The sequence below is a fragment of the Aotus nancymaae genome, unplaced genomic scaffold (genome assembly GCF_030222135.1).
Source record: "Aotus nancymaae isolate 86718 unplaced genomic scaffold, 86718_ANA_hifiasm-v0.15.2.pri h1tg000046l, whole genome shotgun sequence".
Lineage (NCBI taxonomy): Eukaryota > Metazoa > Chordata > Mammalia > Primates > Aotidae > Aotus > Aotus nancymaae.
In genome coordinates, this window is record NW_026988460.1 from 3026488 (window position 1) to 3052041 (window position 25554).

The 25554-nt window shown below is 41.8% G+C and overlaps 1 protein-coding gene across 3 annotated transcripts in view; it reads right to left on the reverse strand.

Moving 5' to 3' along the window:
* Positions 1-13681: 13681 nt before the first annotated feature.
* EOGT (EGF domain specific O-linked N-acetylglucosamine transferase) overlaps positions 13682-25554 on the reverse strand; it is a 39954-nt gene continuing 28081 nt past the window's right edge. For all 3 annotated transcript variants that reach the window (XM_012473890.2, XM_064361891.1, XM_012473901.3), the window contains 5 exons: positions 25277-25345; positions 19583-19644; positions 16115-16234; positions 14784-14886; positions 13682-14215 (listed from right to left, as the gene is read on the reverse strand). In XM_012473890.2, the coding sequence (XP_012329313.2) occupies positions 14069-14215; positions 14784-14886; positions 16115-16234; positions 19583-19644; positions 25277-25345 (501 nt within the window). In that variant the 3' untranslated portion in view covers positions 13682-14068. The remainder of the gene's footprint in view (positions 14216-14783; positions 14887-16114; positions 16235-19582; positions 19645-25276; positions 25346-25554) is intronic.

Sequence of the window (25554 nt, forward strand, 5' to 3'; positions counted from 1 at the left end):
ATTGGTGATGATTTCCCAAGTTAAGCCTGGGAGTTATAAGTGAGATGTGGCCCCTCAAACCAGTGAAACATTATAGCACATTTTTCTCTCCCTTTTTTGGAGTTCCAGAGCTTTTTGGAGTTCCTGTAACGGGCCAGGTTTTATTTGCTGATCCTTACAGTAACCGTTCTAAGGTAGGTCTTCCTAAACTATGGCCCAGAAAGTGGAGGGGGGCGCCGTTCAATGTCTTGCCCAAGGTCATATAGTAGGCAGCCTGTGAGCTGAGATGCCCTTCACCAAGGGCATGCCCTGAGATGCCATTCAGGGCTCTCCATTACAAAGAGATGAAGGACCCAGGAAAGTGCAAAGAAAGGCACTGTCACTGTTACAGTGACAAAGACAACACCTCGGTAACGTCTAGGTAGAATTCTCGGAAGAATGGGGACAAGCTGAGTTGTACAGGCAGCAACTAAGAGGACATTTTTGGAACCAGAAGTAAGCGTTTGTGATTGTAAATTATTCAGGCTAGATGTTTACAATGAGCAATTTAGCTTCAGGCCAATATTAACTTCCGTTCCTATTACTATCAGATTAATTGCATTTTGTTGCTTTTTCTAAATACACTTCAAATCAGGAAACCTATAATTCAGCAGTTAGTCATTAAAGTAGCAGTGGATCTGCAACTGTGTTATCTGAAGCCCATCTAAAAAATAAAATAAAAATCCAGGGCTTCTTTTTTTGGTCTAATAAACAGAGCATTAATAATAAGCAACTAGGATATTCTCCTAGGAAAAAAATGTCTAAATTGAAAAAGTCTTCAGATAAAAGAAATCAAGACAAATAGACAAAAGATGATTGAAAAAAGTTGGATAAATTTACGTCTTAAATAATGCATCTATAGAATCATAGAAAATACAGTTGCAAAATTTCATTTCAAGATGATACAAACCATTTTATACATTATATTTATAGTAGGTACAAAAACAAGTTGGACTTAAAGGGGAGTTAGTATTATCTGACAAATTTCAAACACCAAAGTACTAAAACATCACATTTCCTATGCACTACAGAAATTGTATAAAAATGTGTATGTGTGTATGTGTGTGTCTATTCTTCATTTTTCATTGTTCTTCATGATCTCATGCCTTTACATGCAGCTAATATCAACTGCAGTTTCACAGCAAATCAATGAAACACAGTTTACATCAAATGACCAGAGAGTTGTCAATTTTTAAAAATCCCAGTCTCTCTTGTGGATTGCTGACTTCAAAGACATGCATTAAGATTATTAAGCAAGTAATGATTGATTTATTACATAACATTAAGAAATGTTTTCTTTGAAGCACAAATTAAAAGGTCATGGATGCCCAGATTTTTCTTTAGGTTGATAGTTAAAAATGCAGAATAGATAATATTGCTGGCTGTGAAGGACACATGAAGGGGATTTGAAGTAACTCTCCTTTCTGGGCAATATTTTAATGAATGCTTAATATTCTGCAGTAGATTAATGAGGCAGTTCTCTATTTTCAAACAATGGGAGAACAATTAGGACCCAATCCTGAGAACAAATTGGTGTCGCTGTTATTTTGTGATGGTATTTAAAATGACCATTGCTGTAGCAACGAGGCATTATTTAACAGGAATGAAAATAACCATTTACATCAAGCATTTCAGTGGAGATATTCAGGAAAAAAAAAATGTGGCAGCTGCTGTTCCTAGAAATAAAACTGACATTTTAGGATGAAAGCAACCAGCTGAAACCTAAACATGCTTTGTGCCTTGTTCAGAAGTCACCCAAAATGCATGCCAACATGCTAAACAGTCCCCATAAAGCCAGCAAGCTGTGCAATTTCTCACCCTGATCTCAAAACACTCAGGGGAGAAGAGATGGGTGCAGATCTTTGAAGAGGTCAGATTTGAGAAGGAACAGAATTAATTAGCCACATGAGAGTAAGAAAAACCATACATCAAGTGTGGGAAAAGTTATCTACATATGGAGATTAACTGGGAAAAATTGATCTTCCCATGAAACTCAAAGTCCAATCCAAGACTACCCTAAACACCTGCATGTCCTAAATAATCAGGAACCGTATTGCTCAGCAAGCCTGCATAACAATGGAAACAGAATAATAAATTGTCTGATTTTTCCAGCACATTGTTACAGAAAGGATGAAAATTCTACAGGTGGTCAATGAGAATAAACTATTTTTTTATGCCCAAGAGTTATATAATAATCAGGGAACTTTCCCATACTTTTGCGAATTGAAATTATATATTTACCTCAGTGTCTTCCCTGAGGAACTTTCTTTCTAATTCTACTTCTCACACCTCTAGTCTTTTCTCCCCAGGTTGTAAAGTTATTTTGCTTGCTGGTTGAGATAAGTTATATAATTTAGTCCCCCCCTTCTCCCCCTAAAAAAGACCATAGGACCAAATTGATAGAATGAAACGATAGGCTTAAAGAATAATTCATTATACCATCAAGATCTTGGCATGCCAATTGCTGAAAAGACTATTTTGAGCTGTCAGTTCTAAAGCACATATTTTTTCATTGACTGACATGCCAACTGCTTGATAGAATAATGAATTGTTCCCACCGACTTCACCATCACATGCAACCTTTGGGCTCCATGCAGCATTTTTCAGGGGTGATGAATAACGTCAATGTTCTTTCCATGGTGCGTAAAACTAGGAGGATGAGGGCAGACTCAGGCATTGCTGAAGAGGAGGATGGTGGTTTGGGGATGGAGGGAAGAATGGAGGGAAGGTCAGAGGTATGATTAAGGTCAGACATGATTGTGGTGCATGTGATAACACCTCATAATTAAAAACATATGATTCCGGTTGGGCGCTGGTGGCTCATGCCTGTAATCTCATCACTTTGGGAAGCCAAAGCAGGTGGATCACTTGAGCTCAAGAGTTCAAGACTGGCAGGGCCGTGGTGAAATCCTGTCTCTACCAAAAATACAAAAATTAGCTAAGGGTGGTGGCATGTACCTGTTGTATTCCCAGCCACTAGGGAGGGTGAGGTGGGAGAATGGCTTCAGCCCAGGAGGCAGAGGTTGCAGTGAGCCAAGATTGGCTACTGCACTCCAACCTGGGCGACAGAGTGAGACCCCATCTTAAAAAAAAAAATACAATTCCACATTTTGACATAATTACAACAAAACACCATCCAAATACTCTGTCTTTTTGCTTTAGGCTTGAGGTTTGATTTTTTTCTAGCTTGAAACTGATTTGCTGCTACTGCATTCAACTCAGAAGCCCACCTCCCCTGCCTCAGAGACAAGCAAGACAAAAAGAAGGTGCTCACGTCCAAGCCATGGGGCCATTTCCCTTAGAATGGGTCATATACATATGCCCAAGTTATACTCTGCTCCTAAAGCATCATCATCCATCTCTGTATCTCCAGGGTAGGCTAAATCTGAATCACTGTTGCCAAGAGAATGCCTCCTGGAGGCTGTAAGACCCACTGAGCAAACTTGTCAGGAGCCCCTAGTAACATTAAGAGCTGAATCTACAAAATGCTTAATACTGACAGAAATCACAATCCACAGAGCTAGGCATTAATGCATTAGGCACTTACCATTTGTGTAAAGAACGTTTTTTCCTGCATTTAAAAGGCAGTCTTGGACCTTCATTAAGACTCCGGGGCCTCCTCTGGTTTCCAGATAGGAGCCTTCTCTGGTTTCCAGGAAGGGGTCTTCTCTACCACATGCACCTGAGAAATGAGTATTATAGTCGTAACACCTGCTTCAGGAGTTCCCCTCCCCCTCCACCAAACTGCAATTAATTTTGTAATTTTATTATTTTAAAAAAAAGGGCAGCTTTGGTTTCCCCTCTCGGTAGTCATTTCACTACTATAATTGAAAACACTGGATTATGTGAGTATTTCTTTCTGTCTCAGCCCCATCTCTAAATACAAGCAGATGAATAATCCCCCCACTAACACAAGATTAAAAACACACGCATTTTGTATAAAGACTTTAGGATACGGCCCAGAAGAACTATTTTTCCATCAGAGCCTCCAAGTGGCTATTTTATATAACATGAGTTTACATGTATGCATATATTTTATATTTCCACATTTAATTTGTCATTTCATCAGAGACTTGATAAGTAGAAGTCTAGACTAGACAGCTATAGCTCAGATAACACGTCCAAACGCCTCACTCAAAAGCTGAGAATGGAATGCTGAGGCCAAGGGAGGAAGGATGGCAAACAGGGCCTTTTTAGTTAGTGAAGTTCTCAGATGATGTTGATAAAACTACTGCAAGGTAAAGTTCCAGTCCTGCAGCCCTGGAGCATCTGCCAGTTTTCCCAGGAGTGCATCATTTGCCATCTGGTCTCACCCTTCTCACTGAGTGTCTATGTCTATCTTTCAGACTGTCAACCCATCACCAGACCAAGCATTCTGGGGTTGTAGACCTCAGTGGCCACTAGCATCATGACATCTCAGATTACAGTTTGGCACCTACCCAAAGGGTTCTCTGGGGTACATGTGCACATGGCCTTGGCTTCCTATATGTCTGCATCTTCTTCCTCCTCTTCCTCCTTCTCCTCTTCTCCCTGCTGCCTTGCTGTTTATTGAGGCCTTACCAGGTGCCAGGTATTAAGTGTGTTTTCTTACATATCACTGGTAAGTAGCTCCCCTGACTGCTCTACGCCTCAGTCTAAAGTGTTTCTCTTGGTCAGGAAGATTGTTGAGTTTAGCCTAGACTGGGCATGATGGCTCACACCTGTAATCCCAGCACTTTGGGAGGCCAAGGCAAGAGGATGGCTTGAGTCCAGGAGTTCAAGACCAGCCTGGGCGACATGGTGAAACCCCATCACTACTAAAAACAGAAAATAAATTAGCCAGGCATGGTGACACGTGCCTGTAGTCCCAGCTACTGGGGAGGCTGAGATGGGAGATCACTTGAGCCCAGGAGGTTGAGGCTTCAGTGGGCAGTGATCGTGCCACTGTGCTCCAGCCTGGGTGACACAAGGAGACCCTGTCTCAAAAACAAAATTTAGCCTAAAGCTCTCTCCTCACATATTTTAAGTTCAGTCTAAAGGTTTCTATGTACATGGGAAACTGTATCCTAGATTGAGGTGTAAACAGATTATAGCTTACTCTGGTGCCAATCACAGGAGCAATCAAATGGGGCCAACTGTTTGAACCATGTTAAAACAAGGCAAACACCATGCTGTAACTAATCTGGCTGTTTCTTTACCTCACTTCAGCTTTCTGTTTATCACTTTCCTTTTTCTGTCTACAAATCTTCCACCACGTGGCTGTGCTGGAGCCTCTCTGAGCCTATGCTGGCTCCGGAGACTGCCTGATTCCCGAAAGTCCTTTACTCAATTAAACTCTGTTAAATTTAATGTGGCTAAGGTTTTCCTTTTAGCAACATGTTCCTTCCCTTCAGGGCACTTATCTCCCTTTATGCTTACATACCCTCACTTGTGTGATGATCGGACCAGTATCAGTCTCCCCTGTTCCTCACCATTGTGTTCTCAGCAGAGTGCCTCATACCCAGAATGACCAAATAGCTCCTCACAACCACCTGCTAAGGTTGGGTCCCTTAGCAGCCTCCATTTACAGGTGAGAAAGCTGAGGATCAGTGAGCTTAAATGGTTTGCCTTAGGTACACACATAAAAAGTAGCACCGTGGGGTCCATTTGGGCCAGAGCCTCTACTTTCACCCATCTCCCACACTGCTGCTCCTCATGACTCTGCAAAACCCCTCTAATTTCTGCTAAGATGTCATCTGCATGCATTTGCCAAACATCACTACCTTACCGAAGACTCTCGGTGGATGTCAAGATGACTCAATGAGTGAAGCAGGTGTTATCTTCAGGCTAATTTGGGTTCTCTTCCAAGGATCAGGCACAGATCCCAACAGAATAAGTCCAAAATCTGCTACGATGTCTTATCGCATGGGTCTTCACTTGGACGAGATGCTGTTACCTAAGAAGCAAATAGTCAAGACATTTCTGCAGGATTCCTTGCTGAGAGGTGCTATGAATTTCCCACAAGAAAGCAGACTTTTACACTACAGATTTTTAAATGCTATTAGAATTTAAAAGGAGGAGGAAGATAAAGAGAAGGAGAGCATATTTCCCAGCTAGTGGCACTTTTCACTAGTTTAAAAGCAAAACCATCGAAGAATGGGCCCCTTTCTCTGGGTATGACTTCTATCCCCTTGTCCTCTAGATTTACTGCTTGCACCATGTAGCATCTACCATGAAACTCTTCTTTCCAATAGACTGCTATCTGAATTGCAAAAGCAAGACTCTCCAGGAACGCATAATCTAGTAAAAAGTAAATATGATAGAATAACAAAGTGATTTTTGAAGGCGATTTATTTGCATAGAGATACCTGACAGGGCAAACCAAAATTCCATCTCAGAATCTGGTGATGATGTACTATGAGATGCTCCATCATCACATCTTACTTTTAATTTTACAGAAAAGCAGTTGTAGCAACTGGGGGAGGAACACCTCTCAGTCTCATTTCTGCAAGGTGAGCCATAAACACTTCTAAAAGCCTCATGTGTAAATTCCCTCCCAGCACATGGCTGAATATCACTTGAATATTTGAAAAATGATACGCAGACAAAGATACTTTTCTAGAGAATTTACATTTTTCTATCAATGTAGAATTGCTCTTGCTGTGAATAAGTGCTTGCTTTCCTTTCTCCCCATTTTCCACCTGCCTTAAGGGTTTGAAGTGTTGCTGTGGACAATGTTTACTTGTTTCCTTCGTTTTTCCATTTTCTTCCACATCCTGCCTCCTTTTAGCTGGCTTTCAAATGTTAATCCTGGCCTTTCCCTGCCTCGCATCAGGTCTGTTCAATATGTCCCTAATACTGCTCTCATCTCACTCCTCACCTGCTTTATTTACATGTCTATACCACTTTAACTTCAGGCTTTCTTCTGGGACTTGCAACAGTCACTTTTAACTTCATCTCCTACCTGCTGATTCCTCATCCAATGGCCTTATATCAAACCGGCCGGCTTTTGCTGGCACCTTTACTTAACACTGCGCCCAAATTAGATTTCCACCCAAGACAGGAGACACTTCGACTGAATTGTGCCCTTGCCATTTATTTTCCAGATTTTGCTGAAAATTACAATTACTTTTTACCTGCTCTTGTCCTGCTGATTGAATGACCTCAGCTTGAGAGGCAACAACACAGTGATGTAACTGGCTGGCATTCAACTTGGAGTAAGACAACAGAGGTCCAGGTCCCTCGACCTCAGTTCGCTTGCATCTCCATGGCGTAGTGTGGGAAGAATAATACCTGCAGTGTTGGCGTTGCTGTAGCAGTGAAGTTCTTCCAGATTGCAAAAATGAGCTAATCCAATCCATAACCTAAATGTACTAGTGGCTTCATGGATAACTGGAAAGTGGCTTGTAACTGTACCCTGTACGGGAGGAGCCCAGTAGCTCAGATCTGGTGTCTTTATCCCAGGAACTTTGGCAGTCTCTTTGCATCTCACCTTCAAATGTTCCCAGCAGAATGGCTCTGGATGGGTCATTTATTTACCATTTATCTTGCAGCCTCTTGATTGGATAAACTTTGGCTCAGCTGTTGATTCCTGGTTCAATTAACAATGATTAGCTAGCACAGTTGATTTAACTCAACAAATAAGATGCAACTCACCTGAACAACTGCATGGTGAAGGAACTGCCTGGTCCCCTTTTCTCCAGAAGGGGGCTGTAGCCACCGCAAAAGTTTACAGCAGCCTGCCTGGAGTGGGATTCTTGCAACACCAATCCTCATACCTGTTGAAGAAAAGATTCCATGGTCAGATAAACTTGCATACAGTGCATATGACATCTTCCTGTTTAGAGATTCACAATGCACATACATCAAAGATGCTGAGAAATAAACTCGCTTTAAATTGACTTAAGGCAGTATTTCTCAAGTAACTCTCTTTTTTTTGTTGTTTTTTTTGACATGGAGTCTCTCTGTTGCCAGGCTGGAGTGCAGTGGTGCGATCTCGGCTCACTGCAATCTCTGCCTCCAGGTTCAAGCGATTCCCCTGCCTCAGCCTCCCAAGTGATTGGGACTATAGGCACGTGCCACCACGCCCAGCTGATTTTTGTATCTTTCTTGTATCTTTTGTAGAGACGGGGTTTCACCATGTTGGTCAGGCCGGTCTCCATCTCCTGATCTTGTGATCCGCCCACCTCGGTCTCCGAAAGTGCTGGGATTACAGGCATGAGCCGCCGCGCCCGGCCATAACCCATTTTTTATGGAACATCTTATGGACACTCAGTGGAAGATTTTTTGGCAAATTCTGGCTTAGACCTCATGAACTGTCACTGCCACGAGCTTTGTCAGTGTCTCCAGAACAGCAGTTCCCAACCGCTGTACATCAGAACAACCTGGGGACATTTAACAAAATATAGTCATCCAGACTGTGCCACTAGAGGTTCTGATTTACTTGGTCTGAGGAGAGGTCTCGAGACCAGAATTTAAATGCTCCCCAGGTATTAGACCTTTAAATTTTATGTTATAGTACAATAATAGCATTTACTGAACATGTTTTGTGCCGGGCACTAAATAAGTGTGACTTTATACTCTTATTTTATCCTTGTATGAACCCTACCTAATGTATATTACCACCAACCTACAAGTAAGAAAATATAACCTGGAAGACCAACATAAAGAAATTTGCTCTGAAGAAGAATTGAAGAGTTCATGTGTCAGCTATAGATCCTAAATAGAGCTAAAGTCCTCATCAAATTCTCTACCAAGTCAATGAGAATGCATTCCCATAAACAGCTTCTGTCATTAGACATCATCTTCCGGGGACCAAGTGCTCTTCCCGCAAGATAATCAGGAGATATACAGGATTCAGCTATTGGCTGCAGCTAAGCAATTTCACACTTAAACCTGAAAACTGTCCGCGATCATTTTGCCACATTCCCTCAAATCAGGAATAACAAAATCCATCACACTCAGAAGCAAAGCCTTACTCCTAACACTCAGGTGCCTGGAATCTACAATGAGATTCAGTTATCGGGCTTCAGACCACCCCAGAGGCCATTTGGAAGGGCTTGACTGCCACCTTGTGGTTCCCTGTGCACTAGCAGCCAAGGCGAGGGCCCGCGCGGCGAAAAACAAACCGTGAGCAAACTGCCCTAACCCACTTCTGTTTTGACAAGAATGGTTATAACATCTTTTGACATGTCCCAGTAAGCTGAAAGGGAACAAAGGTATTAAAGTATTCTGGCAGCAGCCCTTGCTTGGGAGCAGGTAATTTTAAACAGTTGGCTTCTCCAGGGCAATCATACCTGAGTTGATTTGCATATATACTCCTAGTTTAGAAAAAGCAAGTATTTTCCATATTTTCTCTCTACTGACGAGGTTTCAAAAAAGAACTATTTTGGGCGAGGTGTGGTGGCTCACACCTGTAATCCAAGCATTCTGGGAGGCTGAGGCCAGAGGATCTCTTCAGCTCAGAATTTGAGACCAGCCTGGGCAACATAGTGAGACCCCGTCTCAACAAAAAATGAAAAATTATCCAGGTCTGGTAGTGCGTACCTGTATTCCCAGCTACTCAGGAAGCTGAGGCAGGAAGATCACCTGAGCCCAAGAGTTTGAAGCTACAGTGACCTATGATGGCACTGCCACACTCCAGCCTGGGTGACAGAGGGAGGCCTGTCTGAAAACAAACTAAAAAACTAAACAAAAAAATCGTTTTGTAAGCAAAAAGAGTCCCAACTCTAGAACTGCTTTCTCCATGTTCTATGCCCCCCAACTAGTATCTCCCTTCTCTTTCCCTTTCTTCATCTCTCCCTCCCTCCCTTCTTTCCTCCCTCTGTTTTCCTCCCCAACTTCCTTCCTTCCTACATGACATGTAAACATCCCTATCTAACTCAAAATTCCTTGACAAAGAAAGCCCTATATCCGATCCATCTGGTACTGGCTGTGTGACTTTGGGCAAGTTAAACATCTTAGCAGAATGATTTTTATGTTTTTAAGATTGCAGGAGAGGGGCAAGAAATAATAATATGCAACAGAGACCACGTGTGGCTCACAAAGCCTAAAATATTCACTATCAGCCCCGTACAGTGTGCTGACCCATCCCTTAGACTTCTACAATGTGAAGTACACGGTATCAACTGTAAATATTCTTTAAAAACAGACATCAAATCTGCATCTTTTTTCTTTTTTTGAGATAGTTTCACTCTTATTGCCCAGGCTGGAGTACAATGGCGCAATCTTGGCTCACAGCAACCTCCGCCTCCCAGGTTCAAGCGATTCTCCTGCCTCAGCCTCCCGAGTATCTGGGATTACAGGGGCACACCACCATGCCTGGCTAATTTCATATTTTTAGTAGAGATGGGGTTTCTCCATCTTGGTCAGGCTGGTCTCGAACTGCCAACCTCACGTGAGCTGTCCGACTCATCTTCCCAAAGTGCTGGGATTACAGGCGTGAGCCACCACGCCCTGCCTCAAATCTGAATCTTAAGGAGACTTTAGATCTAACTTTCATTTGACGGGAAGCAGGAGGGAGAATAGGATAAGCTAAACGGCACTACACTTACCTGCTGGTGAATGCACCGCTGAACTCCCTTCAGACTGAAGCACTCAGTCCCCATATTGCTTAGAATGTGGCCACTGATGGGTCACAGCTGAGCTCCTCACCAGGCCCTGCGCTCAGCTGAAGGGAGTGGCCTTGTTAAGGCCCCACGCCTCCCTGGGATGGCCCGTATTCGAACTTGTTATGTGTATTTCTTGCCTCATTTGGGGAGCTCACTAAAGGATCACTCCCGCTCTACAGTGCCCCGCTGAGGCCTCACCTGGCATTGCCCCTCAATTTCTCCCTCTGCCCAAGCCTGGACCCCCTCACATCCTCATAAGGGTTGAACATGAGAACCTTCCCCACAAAAAAACTATCTGCAGTCAAATCTTCATCCCAGAGTCTGTTTTCCAGAGAACATGACCTAACACATCCCTCCACATCCTATTCTCAGCACAACAGCTAGATTTAGCGTGTTAGAGGTAAGACAGGTCTTTACTCCTTTACTCAGATCCCTTCAATGGCTTCCATCTCATCAGAACCTTGCTGTCTGCACTGCTGTTGCAGTATCTCTTGACTCCGCCTCCTACTCCTCTGCCCCTTGATCACACCAGCCACACTGGCTTCCTTGGTGTTCCTCAAACATACCAGGCATGCTGCTGCCTCAGGGCCTTTGCACATGCTCTTCTAGCTTCCTGCAATGCTCCTTGCCCAGTTACCATCTGCATAACTCTATCAGTCACCTTCTTCTAGTCTTGAGTCAATGAAGACTTCCCTGACCCCCTACTTAAGTGTGCAGGACTCCACCCCACCCGACTCCACATCCCTCTCTTTGGTTTTCTCCATAGCATGTATCAGGATCTGGCACACTGTACATCTGATTTATGTTGTTTAATGTCTGTCTCCACAGAATGTTTTATCTATTCTTTTCATTGCTATATTCCCAGAACTTAGAATAGTAACTGATACAAAGTTGCAGCCCAATCAATATTTATTGAATAAGCAAGTAAATAAATGAACGGAAGTTTGTGAATGTGGAGTCAGAAGGCTTGTGATCTTCAGGGAAGTCCCATAACTTCCCTAAAGTGGAATGGAAGACTTCCCTAAATGAATGGAAGACTGTGAATGTGGAATCTGAAAGCTTAGGAACCATCATTCTTATGTCATTTTGGTAATGATTATACAATGTAACATTTATAGAAGCGTCATATAATAAATTGCTAAATAAAAGATATGTTTTGCTCAAACTGAATTCTTCATCAGAGATGTACTTTTATAACCTAAGAGCTACCAGATTGCCAAAAAAGCAAGCATAGAAACATTCCGACACAGAAAACCTTAAAAATGGTTCTGATATTCAAATAAAATATAAAACGATTTATTCCAAAGCCAAACCCAAAACATACAATGAAATGCATCCCTTTTAAAGACATAATAAAAAGAGCAATCTTTACATTTTACAATTTGAAGACCTTTTGTTCCCACAAAAAGTCTCATAAATTCCATAATTAAAGTGTTAAATGTACTTTTCTGTTTATATAAAATGTATTCTCTCTTTAAATGCAAAATATTCAAATATAGCAGTTTTATTATGAAATTGTTCTCAATTTCTGACATTTTCACTGGTCTATACCATCCCATTTCCACATGCTTCTTAAAATGAGGTAAGAAGACCAATGTGAAACCTTTTTTTCAGATCATTTTTCAGACGTCAGTGCCTTGCTGACACAAAGTACAACATGCTTTGTCATTCCTTTCATCTGAAATACGTTCCCAGTGGTTACTCAGTATTTTGCACAGTTGCAATACCTGTCATTTGAAAATTCATAACATGTTGTTTTTATATTCTTTTTATACCATTTTAAGATCTGAATCAAAGCTATTGCTACAGTGATTCACTATTTTCTTTACAGGTATTTTAATAAATAGTCCTCAATTCTAAAAGACTTTTTAAATCCTTTAAAGTGGGGGGTCAGCAAACATCTTCAGTAAAGGTCTAGACATTCTGTGTGTCATTTTTCTGATGCATTTTTTTCCAACTCTAAAATGTTTTTAAAAATTTAGCTATGCTGTAATTTTCTACCCCCCTACTTTAAAAAACAGAAGTAACCAGTCTCTAAATTGGACTGCTCAAGTGTCAATAAAATGTAAACTTCACATTGTGCAGTAAAATAAATCCATGGTTTCTGACTACTAAATTGAAAGTTCATTACCGTAAGAAATGAATCCCATTCAAAGAGTGGGGCTACATATTCTTTTTAATCAATGACACTTTCTTATGGCTTCTTTTTCATTTTGATTGAACAAGCCACACGTCTTTGTTTTTTCTTGGTCTTACTTTTTTATAGGGAAAAATTCTCTTCGTGAGGCTAACTTGAAGTTTTTGAAATCAAAGACTTGAATACTTTCATGCCGATAGAGGTAGATGCATACACACTGGTATAGGCAATTACAAATACATAACATGGAAAACATTTTCATATATAAATTAATCATTAAATGCTCTCCATGGCTAAGAAGGAATCAGTAGAAACCAGATAGAAGTTATGCAAAACAGTCCTACAGAATGTTCTAATTTGCTTTTATCACATGTAGTTGCTACATTTTAGGAAAACATGATTCGAATATGAAACATGTAAATATAAATAAATATAGTGGCATGATTGATTCAGGTTCTTGATGCATACCACCTGGAGCCGACTAAACTCTGATCTATGTAACATGGTCCTATAGCTTGGTACTGAGAATCACAACTCGTGTGTGTGTGTGTGTGTGTGTGTGTGTGTGTTTTGCATGTTTTCCTTTCCTACCACAATCAGTGCTACAACCAGATTATGGAAAATAAAAGAGCAGCTGTAAATTTACCCAAATATATCATAAACAAGTTGGAATACTCTGGAATTACAATCATATAATATTCTACAAAAACATTTACAAATTCTAAAGCTGAAAAAGTTGAAAACTTTGGTATCCCTAAAAAGAGAAAGTTCAAGTCCATCCATGGTGGCTTACACCTGTAATCCCAGCACTTTGGGAGGCCAAGGTGGGAGGATCTCTTGAGCCCAGAGTTTGAGACCACCCTGGCCAACATGGCGCAATACTGTCTCTACCAAAAATACAAAAATTAGCTGGGATTGATGTTGCACGCCTGTAATCCCAGCTACTTGGGAGGCTGAGGCACAAGAACTTGAACCCAGGAGGTGGAGGGTGCAGTGAGCTGAGATGCTGCCACTGCACTCCAGCCTAGGTGACAGAGTGAGACTGTCTCAAAAAAAAAGAAAAGAAAAAAAAGAAAGAAAGTTCAATTATACCAGGGAGTCTATGCCCAATTTTTGAACTATAAAAAGTTTTCAGTGCAAAATTATTGCTATTGGTAAATAGCAATGACACAAAAACCACACGAAACACTTAATGTCTATAAAACACATAACAATATCCTGAAGGTATGTTTTGGCATAGAAAAGGTAATTTGGGGATAGGGAATAACAGGTTGCCTTACTGATTTAATTCTAAGTCTGGGGGTTGAAGTGTTTAAACACTCTTTTTGCAAACAGACTCAAATATTTATAGCTCATCACGTTTCTTCTTAAACGGCCACTTTGGGTGTTGCAATACGTGGTCTGCAGCCTGAAGGACAAGATACATAAATTCTTCTACATCGAAAGAGTAGTTGGTGAACTTTGGGTGCTCCCCCAGGGTTGGATGGTGGCCCTGCGAAAACAAGTCAAAACACAGATCCATAACTCACTGAGGGCATGGTTTTCTCTACAGCAAGAAAATTATGTTACTTTGGCTAAGGCAACTAATTTATACTCTACATCAGAGACCAGCAAACTTTTTCTGTTAAGGGCCAGATGATAAATATTCTCAGCTCTGCTGACTCTAAGATCTCAGTCACAGTTACTCAACTCTGTCACTGAAGTGCAAAAACAGCTAGGGACAATACATAAACACACAGGCACGACTGTGCTTTCTGTACAAAAACATGTCATGGGCTGGCTTTGCCCCCAGGGCTGTAGCTTGTTGATCCCCTCTGTATATACTCTAATAGATCTTTCTAAGCTCAAATTCCATGAAGCTGCCTTTACAACATTAAAGATACAGGGTGCTTAATTCTCCTTTTTCTCCTACTTGCAAATATAAAATACAACAATTCACTATTCCAGAGAACAGTTTATCTTTGCAGCACTGAAGTTCAATGACCATTTTTCATATCAATAATTGGACACTTCAAACCAATTAAAAATGAAGCAAGGTGAGTTTTGTGATTGAACTTTACCTTATCCTGAGGAAAGACTTTGTTCTGCCTTTGCCAAGTGATGTAGTGAACGCCTCTCAGCCTGGCCAAGTCTAAGTAACAGCGTTCATCTTCACAGTTGTACCTAAGGACACAAGTGTGTCACAACATGAGGCTTTTGTCCAAGGTTTTTGCCAAATCAACAAATCTCTGCGAACATAAAATGCATCTCCCAAATATGTCCTTGCAAAAGGTTGTAAACAAGACTGAGGAAGACAGTAAACAAGACGGAGGAAGAGAATTTAAAAATACTCTCTGAACTAATTAACTTAACTTTTAAAAAACAAATTAGGGTTACGGAATGGAGAAGACTGACCATATTCAATAGGACGTGCTGCCTATGGACTTGATACCACCTCATAATACCTCTGTCTTTAAATGTATGAAAGCGGCAAGCGGGGGTAGGTAACACTTTCAAGGTCACATAACTAAATAGTGAAGGATGAAAAAGTCGAACCCAGGTTCAAAGACTCTAAGGCTTGAGTTTTCTAAGTTACATTTCTCTCTCTTCCTTTCTCCTTTCTTCCAACCTTCCTTCTCTCTCTATAGGAGAAATAATAGAGATAGAATCCATTATCTGGCTATTTCTTTACATAAACCGTATGTATTTTTGAAACGTTTTGCAGGGCATTGGAAGTTCATGACTTTTTTCCTAAATAGCCTCCTATTTAAATACAGAGTCAAATCATTTTAAAAATGAAACCACAGAATCCAGATATTGAGACAGAATAGGGGGAAAGAGGTAACAGTAACTGCTATTAGTGTCTCAAGAACTAAACTGGAGCACAGTGTCAAGAGCAGAATTATTACGAGAGGGAAGGCCATGTCTCCACAAACCAACCACTGAGTTAAAGGTGTGGCCTGGGCAAATCATTTACACCCAAGGGCCTCAGTTTCCCTGTGCATGGGATCAGCAAGCATTAAGTGAAGTGGTTGGCTTGTGTTTTGGAGCTATGTTATACATGAGACGTAAATGCTCTCTTTTAACACGATAACTACACTGTTTGCAAGAAGCAGCTCACAGTTTGGGAGGTATGCAGGAACAAACTCAGAATAAGGAAACCACAGATTCACATCTTCCCTATCATGCTGGGGATGGGAAGAAGAAGGAGTAGTTTGCTTACTAAGTGCAACGGCAGGCTGCAGACTATATTTTTAGCTTTAGGACTTTTTTCTTTCCAGATGTCTATATGATGTGACTTCTCTTTTTGAATGATTAAATATTAAGCCTTTTGATGCTCAGAATGAAAGCCTTAGCATGCATAAAAAGCATTATCAGCTGCTTCAGTGTAAAACTGCCCCCAAACACTTACAGTTCAAATACAGCAGCCCAGTCTGGAAGGAAAAGTAAATGGGTAAGACCAGCTCCATGCATTCCAATAAATATGTCCGTGTTGTGTGTGATCCTTAGTTGATCTAAAAACCCAAGTTCTCTGTAAACATACAGAATAACACAAGAGAGATGGGGAGAAGAGAGAAGTATCAGGTTGTTAGCTCATGATTCACAGTAAGGATATTTATAAAAGCGTATTTCCCATTTAAAACCACATTCCATTTTTAAGAACCACTTTTGCCAATTTCAAGTGCACTCTAGTAATTAATACATTAATTTCTTAATAATTTAACATATTTTTTGAGACAGAGTTTCGCTCTGTTGCCCAAGCTGGAGTGCAATGGCACAGTCTCAGCTCACTGCAACCTTCACCTCCTAGGTTCAAGCGATTCTCCTGCCTCAGCATCCCGAGTAGCTGGGATTATAGGTGTGCACCACCACACCAAGCTAATTTTTCGTATTTTTAGTAGAAATGGGATTTCGCCATGTTAGCCAGGCTGGTCTTGAACTCCTGATCTCAGGTGATCTGCCTGCCTCCGCCTCCCAAAGTGCTGGGATTACAGGCGTGAGTCACTGCACCTGGCCAATAATGTAACATATTTTCTAAGTAAGCTCACCTATCCTTTTAGGCTTAAGTACATTTATTTTTAAAGAAAACTTTAAATGGAAAATCAGCGACACATGACATCAACAAAATTGTAAAAATTGATATAATCAAACTAAGTAGTATTCAAATCGAGGTATATACTATTTCAAGACAAAGCTCGGAGCTGGAAGCCTGCTCTTTCTTCATGAAAAAGAGAAATTAGCAAGTGTTAAAGAGATGTTGTGACACACTAGCACTAAATTAAAAATTATTTCCTTAGGATAATAAAAGGATTTAAAAAAAATTTCTCCTAGTGTGATTTAAGTTTTTTAATGCCATCTGGGTACACCCAAAACGATCTCGGATACCACCAGGGCACTATCCTGCCTTTGCAAAAGACAAATCTACAGTTTCATGCATGTTAGGATTGTACAAGTGTTCTCTAAATCCAAGACACTGACAGATGTGTAAACTTTCAACCAAAAATCAGTCCCAAAACAGTTCACTGAGGTGAGGCTAGGGAGAAATGTTAGAATAAGGGTGATATTCTGAATTAACAGAAAGAAATGAGATCTTTCAGCCCCACTTTACCCAAAGTAAAGAAAAATAAATGATCACGATTATTTTGGATCTAAGAAAGGAAGGTGAATTCCCTTTTATACCAGCTAACAACCAAAACTCTGCATAGGAAAAGGAAGACAGCTGTGTGCGTATGTGTATCGCACTGAGAACATGTGCCTCAGTTTCTCCAGGAATGGGAACTGATGCCAAGGGAAGGACAGCCATTCACCCAGGTGAACATACCCCTGGAGCTGCCAGCTGTGGAAACGCCTGTGGTCAGCGCTCACCAATCCCCACACTAACACGTTACTAACATTTCCCACAGACTGGCATGGTATGAATTTATTGTCATTCTGGCTTATCTGAGAAACTCCAACACATCCTTAAAAGCCAGTCAATAATACAGCTTCAGAGGTGCCCTCCCCAGTTCTTTCCATTCCTTCCCAGCCTCATCTCAGTGAATGGTTTTGGGACTGATGTGGGAGCCCCGTCTTGGCTCACTCATTTCTTTATGCAACACTGAAGGTAGCCAGTGCAGCAGAGTATAATCTGTAAAATGGGACTAGCTGTGCCAAGTCAGAAGATTGTTGAAAGCATGGGATGAGATAAAGCAAGTAAGCATAAACGTATGTCTCAATAAATAGTAGCTGTTTTTACAATTGCTATTTATCTCTATTCACTGTCTGAGATCCCCAAGATGAGAGCTATGCCATCCTCCATAATGGGATTCCTACTGCTGAGCCTGGTGACCAGCTCATGGGTCCCCAGTTTAGAGATTTCTTGCACAAATGAATTAATGCATGATGAATGAAGTGCAAAGCTCCCATGCTTACATTCTCTGAAATTAAATTTATCTATATTAGATACCTACATGCTGGGATATATATACTTATTTTATTACATATACTTTAAGTTCTGGGGTACATGTGCAGAACGTGCAGGTTTGTTACATAGGTATACACTTGCCATGGTGGTATGCTGCACCCATCAACCTGTCATCTACATTAGATATTTCTCCTACTGCTGGGATATGTATACTTCCTTTAACTGAAAAGCATTCTTAGTGTTAGATTTGGAAAACACAGCTGTGATTGTGGGTGGACATGGAGACAAAAGTTTTCACTTTTCCTTCTGATCTTTTCTATACTGCTTGACTTTTTCAACCAGAAGCATGTACTACTTTTACAAGGAAGATGGAATTCTAGCAACAGAAATTACCCAGATTGTGAATAGTACATATTCTGTCTTTCTAAGTCTTTTAGTTATATGAGAGTTTTAAAAGAAATGTAAACATTTTATATGATTTTTAAAAAATCTCAAGTTATTCTGACCCTCAAATTATCCCCATATACATAATTTTAAGTCAGATGTTGAAATCTGGCAGCTAGGAGGGCAAACTAGTTGCCTTTTTTCTTTTTTTTTTTTTGAGATGGAGTCTTGCTCTGTCACCAGACTGGAGTGCAGTGGCATGATCTCGGCTCACTGCAACCTCCACCTCCTGGGTTCAAGCCATTCTCCTGCCTCAGCCTGCCAAATAGCTGGGACTACAGGCACACGCTGCCATGCCTGGCCAATTTTTTGTATTTTTTAGTAGAGACAGGGTTTCACTGTGTTGCCCAGGCTGATCTTGGACTCCTGAGCTCAGGCAATTCACCTACCTTGGCCTCCCAAAGTGCTAGGAATACAAGCATGAGCCACCGCGTCCAGCCTGTCAATTTTTTTAAACTTCTGAAATTTTAGGCTGGGTGCAGTGGCACATTTCTGTAATCGCAGCACTCTGAGAGGCAGAGGCAGGCGGATTACTTGAGGTCAGGACTTCAAGACCAGCCTGGCCAACATGGTGAAACCTCATCTCTACTAAAAATACAAAAATTAGCCAGACATGGTGGCATATGCCTGTAGTCCTAGCTACTTGGGAAGCAGAGGCAGAAGAAATGCTTGAACCCGGAGGCAGAGGTTGCAGTGAGCCGAGATGGTGCCACTGTATTCCTGCCTGGGTGACAGAGCAAGACTTTGTCCCCCACCCCCCAAAAAAAACCTCTGAAATTGTAAATGGAAATCTGAATTCATCACTTCTTTTGAGTAAGGAGATGGAGTCACAACAGCAGGCCCCAGAAAGCTGAAGAGTAACTGCCCCTGGTCCCAGGGCCCTCACCTGCCCATTTCATTCATTTATAGTGTCTGCTTATTCCTTCTGAGCCTACAAATACCAACACCTCCCACTGGAAAAATGCTTTCTCGCCCCCTTGACCTCATCCAAGCAAAAGCTGACCGTGTCTGCTGAGATTAGCTATTACTTACTTATACTTGTAATCAACAATCTGGACTTCAAATGTAGATACTGTTTTCAGTGCATTTACAAGCTGGGAAAAAAAGAGAAACATTTAGCATTTCTTTTCCTTCTTTCCCTTCTGTTTTACTCTCCTTTATGAGTCCTAAAATTTCTTCTTTTTTTGCATGTAATATTTCAGATATTAAATATCATTTGGTAACAACAGCAAATAAAAAGAAAATAAATAAGTAAATATCATTTGGGTCAATCATTTAGAACTGTCATTAAGTTCAAATCCAGGCTTCACCTGTGAACACATGACTCTACCCCCCTCAGATACCAAACACTGTGTTGTTGTGAGGCTGAAAGGAGAAAATTCGTGGAAGCAAAGTGCTAAGCACAGAAATACACTAACCATGAACTGTTGTTATTACAAGTGCTAAGCACACAAATACACTAACCATTAACTGTTGTTATTACCATTTGCTTATTATTCCCTCAACTTTATTTTTATTTTTATTTTTTTAGAGATGGAGTTTCACTCTGTTGGCCAGGATGGTCTCGATCTCTTGACCTTGTGATCTACCCATACATTTTTGGGTACCAGAATACCCAAAATGTTCCAGACTTTACCTTCAGAGTTTTTGTCCCACCCATTATCTCATTTCAGACAACCCACTAGCACTTTGAACCTCATCCTCTGAAAATACTAAGGTCTTGGCAGAAAAATATTTTCAGTACTTCTATATAGTAAAACAATTATTCTGGCCAGGTGTAGTGGCTCACACCTGTAATCCCAGCACTTTGGGAGGCCAAGGCAGGCGGATCACCTAAGGTCAGGAGTTGGAAACCAGCTTGCCAACATGGTGAAGCCCCGTCTCTACTAAATATACAAAAATTAGCCAGGTGTGGTGGTGGGTGCCTGTAATCCCAGCTACTTGGGAGGCTGAGGCAGGAGACTCGCTTGAACCCAGGAGGCAGAGGGTGCAGTGAGCCGGGATCGCACCACTGCACTCCAGCCTGGGTGGCAGAGCGAGACTCTGTCTCAAAAAAAGAGAAAGAAAAACAGTTATTATTCTAGCAAACAAAAAGTAATAAAGCATTGTTAATCTATTATCGAAAATATAGTCATGGTTCTCTATGTCCCTCACAATTAGGCCACTGGGTATCAGCACCACTCAGAAATTTCTGCACCTGTATCATGTTGCCTTGTGGCATACACAACACCGCAACAGCAATATCAACAGTTTCAAGTATCATCGACAGGGCATGTAAATGGTGCTGGCATTTCTAAGTGTGTCGTTAGGTTTACTTCATTTAATACTCATAAGAATCCTATCAAATGGCTGGTCATGGTGGCTCATGCCTGTAATCCCAGTACTTTGGGAGGCCGAGGCAGGTGAATCACCTGAGGTCAGGAGTTCAAGACCAGACTGACCAACACGGTGAAATCCTGGCTAAAGCAAAATTAGCCAGGCGTGGTGGTGCATGCCTGTAATCCCAGCTACTTGGGAGGTTGAAGCAGGAAAGTCACTTGAATCTAGGAGGTGGAGGTTGCAGTGAGCCGAGATTGTGCCACTGTACTACATACACCCTGAACAACAACAGCAAAACTCCGTCTCAAAAAAAAAAGTCATATCAAGTAAGTATTAGTACTAAGCCCACTTTACAAATTAGACAAGATAGGCTCAGAGAAGTAAAATAACTTTTCCAGGATCTTACAGCTCCCAAATGCACAGACAAAAATAAATCTAGGTCTTCTGACGCCAGAACCTGTGTTCCTAACCAGTGTACTCTACTGTCCTGCTTACAGAAAGCAACAAGCAGTGACCAAGATTTAATCCCCTCTCCTGTGTGTCTGTCTGTCTGTCTCTCTCTCTCACACACACACACACAAACAAACACACACACACACACAGAATCATGACATGGAAATTTCTCTCTCCAGATAGCTCCTGAACTCTTATAAAGAGTTGAAGGGGTAGGAGGATTAGAACTCTGTTTTACAGGAGAGAATCAGTCAGATGGTATAAGCCTTGGTCTTTTAACGAGATTGCCCACATGAAAGGAATCACGTGTGCCGAGGGTCTCAGGGAAAGCATGCGCTTTTTCACGACTTCTAGTTGCACAAGAAAGGTGGCCCTAACCCTTCCAGTGGCTATTCAAATCCTGAAGTTGGGCAGGATTCCACAAGCCATGACTTAATGAGGCCATTTGGGTTGTATTAACTATTTATTAATAGAAGTATAGCCAAAGATGCTTTCTTCCCTGCCCGGGAGCTGCCTTTCTAGTGACATTCAATCCTGAGGAGAGAAGCAGCCAGCTGGGTGCTCTTTGGCTTGGAGCTGGGGGCTGAATGATCAAATTTCACCGTTGGCCGCCATCATCTGGGCAAGGTGCATGACTGGATCTGAAAGCCTCACCCCTGCACTGAAGCACCTACCAGCACTATATCTTTCTACTGGACTTCTCTGCTCCTCAGCCTGATGCTGCTCCTCAGCCTGCCCCTTCCTGATGGACAGGGGCCGGGGGTAGATTCCACCTCCTCTGAAGTCTATTTGCTGTTTTAGCAGTAGCACACTCTGGCTAAGAAAGCAGTTTCAGTCCCCGACTACCTTCACTCACGCCCCTGTTACTCTAATCACCAGCTGGGTGACCTTAGGCATGTTTTTTAACCACTGAGCCTCAGTGTCCTTGTCTAGAACAGAGGACAATAATAGAATACCTACCTCATGGGTTTGCTGGGAGGGTTGAGAGGCATAATGTACAAAAGGAGCACACGGCCAGGCGCGGTGGCTCACACCTGTAATCCCAGCACTTTGGGAGGCCGAGGCGGGTGGATCACGAGGTCAAGAGATCGAGACCATCCTGGTCAACATGGTGAAACCCCGTCTCTACTAAAAATACAAAAATTAGCTGGGCATGGTGGTGCATGCCTGTAATCCCAGCTACACAGGAGGCTGAGGCAGGAGAATTGCCTGAACCCAGGAGGCGGAGGTTGCGGTGAGCCGAGATCGTGCCATTGCACTCCAGCCTGGATAACAAGAGCGAAACTCCGTCTCAAAAAAAAAAAAAAAGGAGCGCACAATATATGCTTTAGGGCCAGGCACAGTGGCTCAAGCCTGTAATCCCAGCACTTTAGGAGGCTGAGGCGGGAAGATCACGAGGTCAAGAGATCGAGACCATCCTGGCCAAGATGGTAAAACCCCGTCTCTACTAGAAATACAAAAATTAGCTGGGTGTGGTGGCACATGCCTGTAGTCCCAGCTACTTGGGAGGCTGAGGCAGGAGAATCACTTGACCCCGGGAGGTGGAGGTTGCAGTGAGCTGAGATCGTGCCACTGCACTTCAGCCTGGTGACAGAGCGAGACTCTATCTCAAAAAAATAAAAAAATAATAATATGCTTGACCCCCAATTAGCACTCAATACATATGGTCTATACCAATATAAACTGTTGACCTGTTGGCTACTGAGGCTTCCCCTGTGTATACCCAACAGTGCACTATTTGATATGTTCTTATTTCTAGGTCTTTAAACACACACATACAAATACACACACACACCCACACACACACTGCTCATTTCTTCCATCCACAGAGCTTACAATTAACACCTCATTATGCCATATGTTCATGTCCTCTGTAATCCATATGGGTCTTAGGAAGAGATGTTAATTACATAATTCTGATCAGCCTGTTAGGCAGCCAAATTAGTCTATGTAAAATATTTTACCCATCAAAACCTGACTCCCCCGCTTCCCTCCTACTATTTTCCATTTTGTTTCCACTTACCTGCTCAAGTTAAAAGCCTTGAGTTGCACTTGATCCTTGATACCCTTCCTGGCCTTCTCTAACGTGAATGTACTTTTATATTCCAAAAGTCAGTATCATAGATCCTATCTCCAAAATATATTTTGGATCTGTTTACCGTGTCATCTCTACTGTCATCACTTTAGCTAAACGCTCTCCCCGGGCCACAAGAACAGCTTCTGATCCATCTCCCTGCTCTCAACTCTTACAGGCAGAATGACTTAAAAATAAATGTCAATTCACGTCTCTCCCTCTGTATTTGTTTTCCATTTGCTACTGTAACAAACTGCCTCAAATTTAGCAGCTTAACACAACAAAATTTATCCCCGTACAGTTCTGCAGGATTGAAGCCTGACATTGGTCTCACTAGGCTAACATCAGGGTGTTAGCAGGGCTGTGTTCCTCCTGCGGGCTCCAGGGAAGAAGGGAAAATTGCCTTTTCCAGCTTCTAGAAGCCCTCCACACTCCATGGCTCGAGGTATGCCCCGTCCATCTTCAAAGCCAGCAACGTGGCATCTCTGGCCCCACTTCCCTTATATCTCCTTCTCTGACTCTCTTTCCTGCCTCCCTCTCCCACTTTTAAGGAAAGGATGAACTGAGATCTGATCAGTGAGAAGAATCCAGTGAAGAAAAGAGTTGTGCAGGCAGAGGCAAAAGTTCTCTGGCAGATGGAGTGTAAGGCCCATTTGTGATTTTACCGGCCTCACGTGGATAATCCAGGATAATCTTACTTTAAGGTCAGTTGGTTGGGGACCTTAATTCCATCCACAACCTTACTTTACCTTTGCCATGTAACCTAACCGGTTCACAGGTTCCAAGGATTTGGATGTGGACATCTTTTGCAGGGAGGAGGAAGAGACATTCTACTGACAACACCCTACTTACAATTTCACAGTGGCTTTCCCCTACACGGGAATAAAATCCCTCTCCCACTAAGGTCTAGGAGATTGATATGATCTGTGCCTCCCCGCACCATGCCCTACTTCTCTGAGTGCTTTTTTATTACCCCACTTCTCTCATAATGCTACAGCCATATTGGGGTATTCTCTCTGTTTCTAGAATACTGACAGCTCATTTACCTCTGCCCGGGAGGCTCTTTCTCTTGATAGATTTGTCTCTGATTAGGTCTCAGTCTAAGCAGCGCCTCTTTGAATGCTCTCGCCTGACTGCCAACCCCCTTCCATCCATCACTCTGGTTCATACCCTTCGAAGCACTTATCACTGCCTAACATCACCATACTTACTGACTTCTTTACTTGCTTCTTATCTGTCTCTCACCTCTAAAGTGTAAGCTCCATGAGGGCAGGGCCTAGAACATGGCCTGGCACATAGCAGGTGCTCAATTAATTATTGTGGAATAAATTCTTACCACTGCCAGGCTATCTTCAGGCCATGATGTTGTAGGTAGTAGCCTTGCATGGTAATCTCATTGAGGTTAAATATAATTTATGAGTTGGTGCTACTGAAACGAGTCAGGATGCCTGAAATGCAGTTTCTAAGACATAGTCACGTAAGAGGATAGAGACTCCTGCAACTTAATCTGCCACTGATACCACAGGATTGATGCCATTTTTTGCATCAACTATGCAAAAGAAAGTCTTGCATTTTTGCTACTCGTTTGTCCAGATGCCCTCTACTGCAGTAAAGGTAAGATTCAGATAGCTTTTCCCATGCTGAGTTGATGCAGATGAACATTTACTATAAGGCAAAGCTAGTTTGTCCATGGGTGGTTTGGTGAATCTCACTAGAAATTCAAATCCAATAAATGAACTAGGCATAGGCCATCAAACTTTTCTCAAAACTAATAGTTTTAAACCGAAGCTTTTAATGTAATGTGAAAGAAAACAAAGCACAGTAGTCCTGGGAAGGCCAATTCACTATGAAGGCATTAAAGATGCATATCAAAAACTAACCTCATTTTGGTTTAGGATCTTCCGGTATTCCGTGCTCCGTGCAAGAATGGTGACTCGAATTTTTCCATCCTGTAATCAAAATGAAATAGCAAAATAACACTGTAAATGTCTGGGTAGATGAATGAACATCTGAACCTAAAATTTAATTTCACAAAGAGATGAAACTCAACCAGGACACATTAATGAACTATTCTTTTTTAGCCTGATTCCTTCACCATTCTCAGGGAATAAAAATGTTACCTACTTTAGCTACTGAAGGCAAAAACCAGCCCCTCACA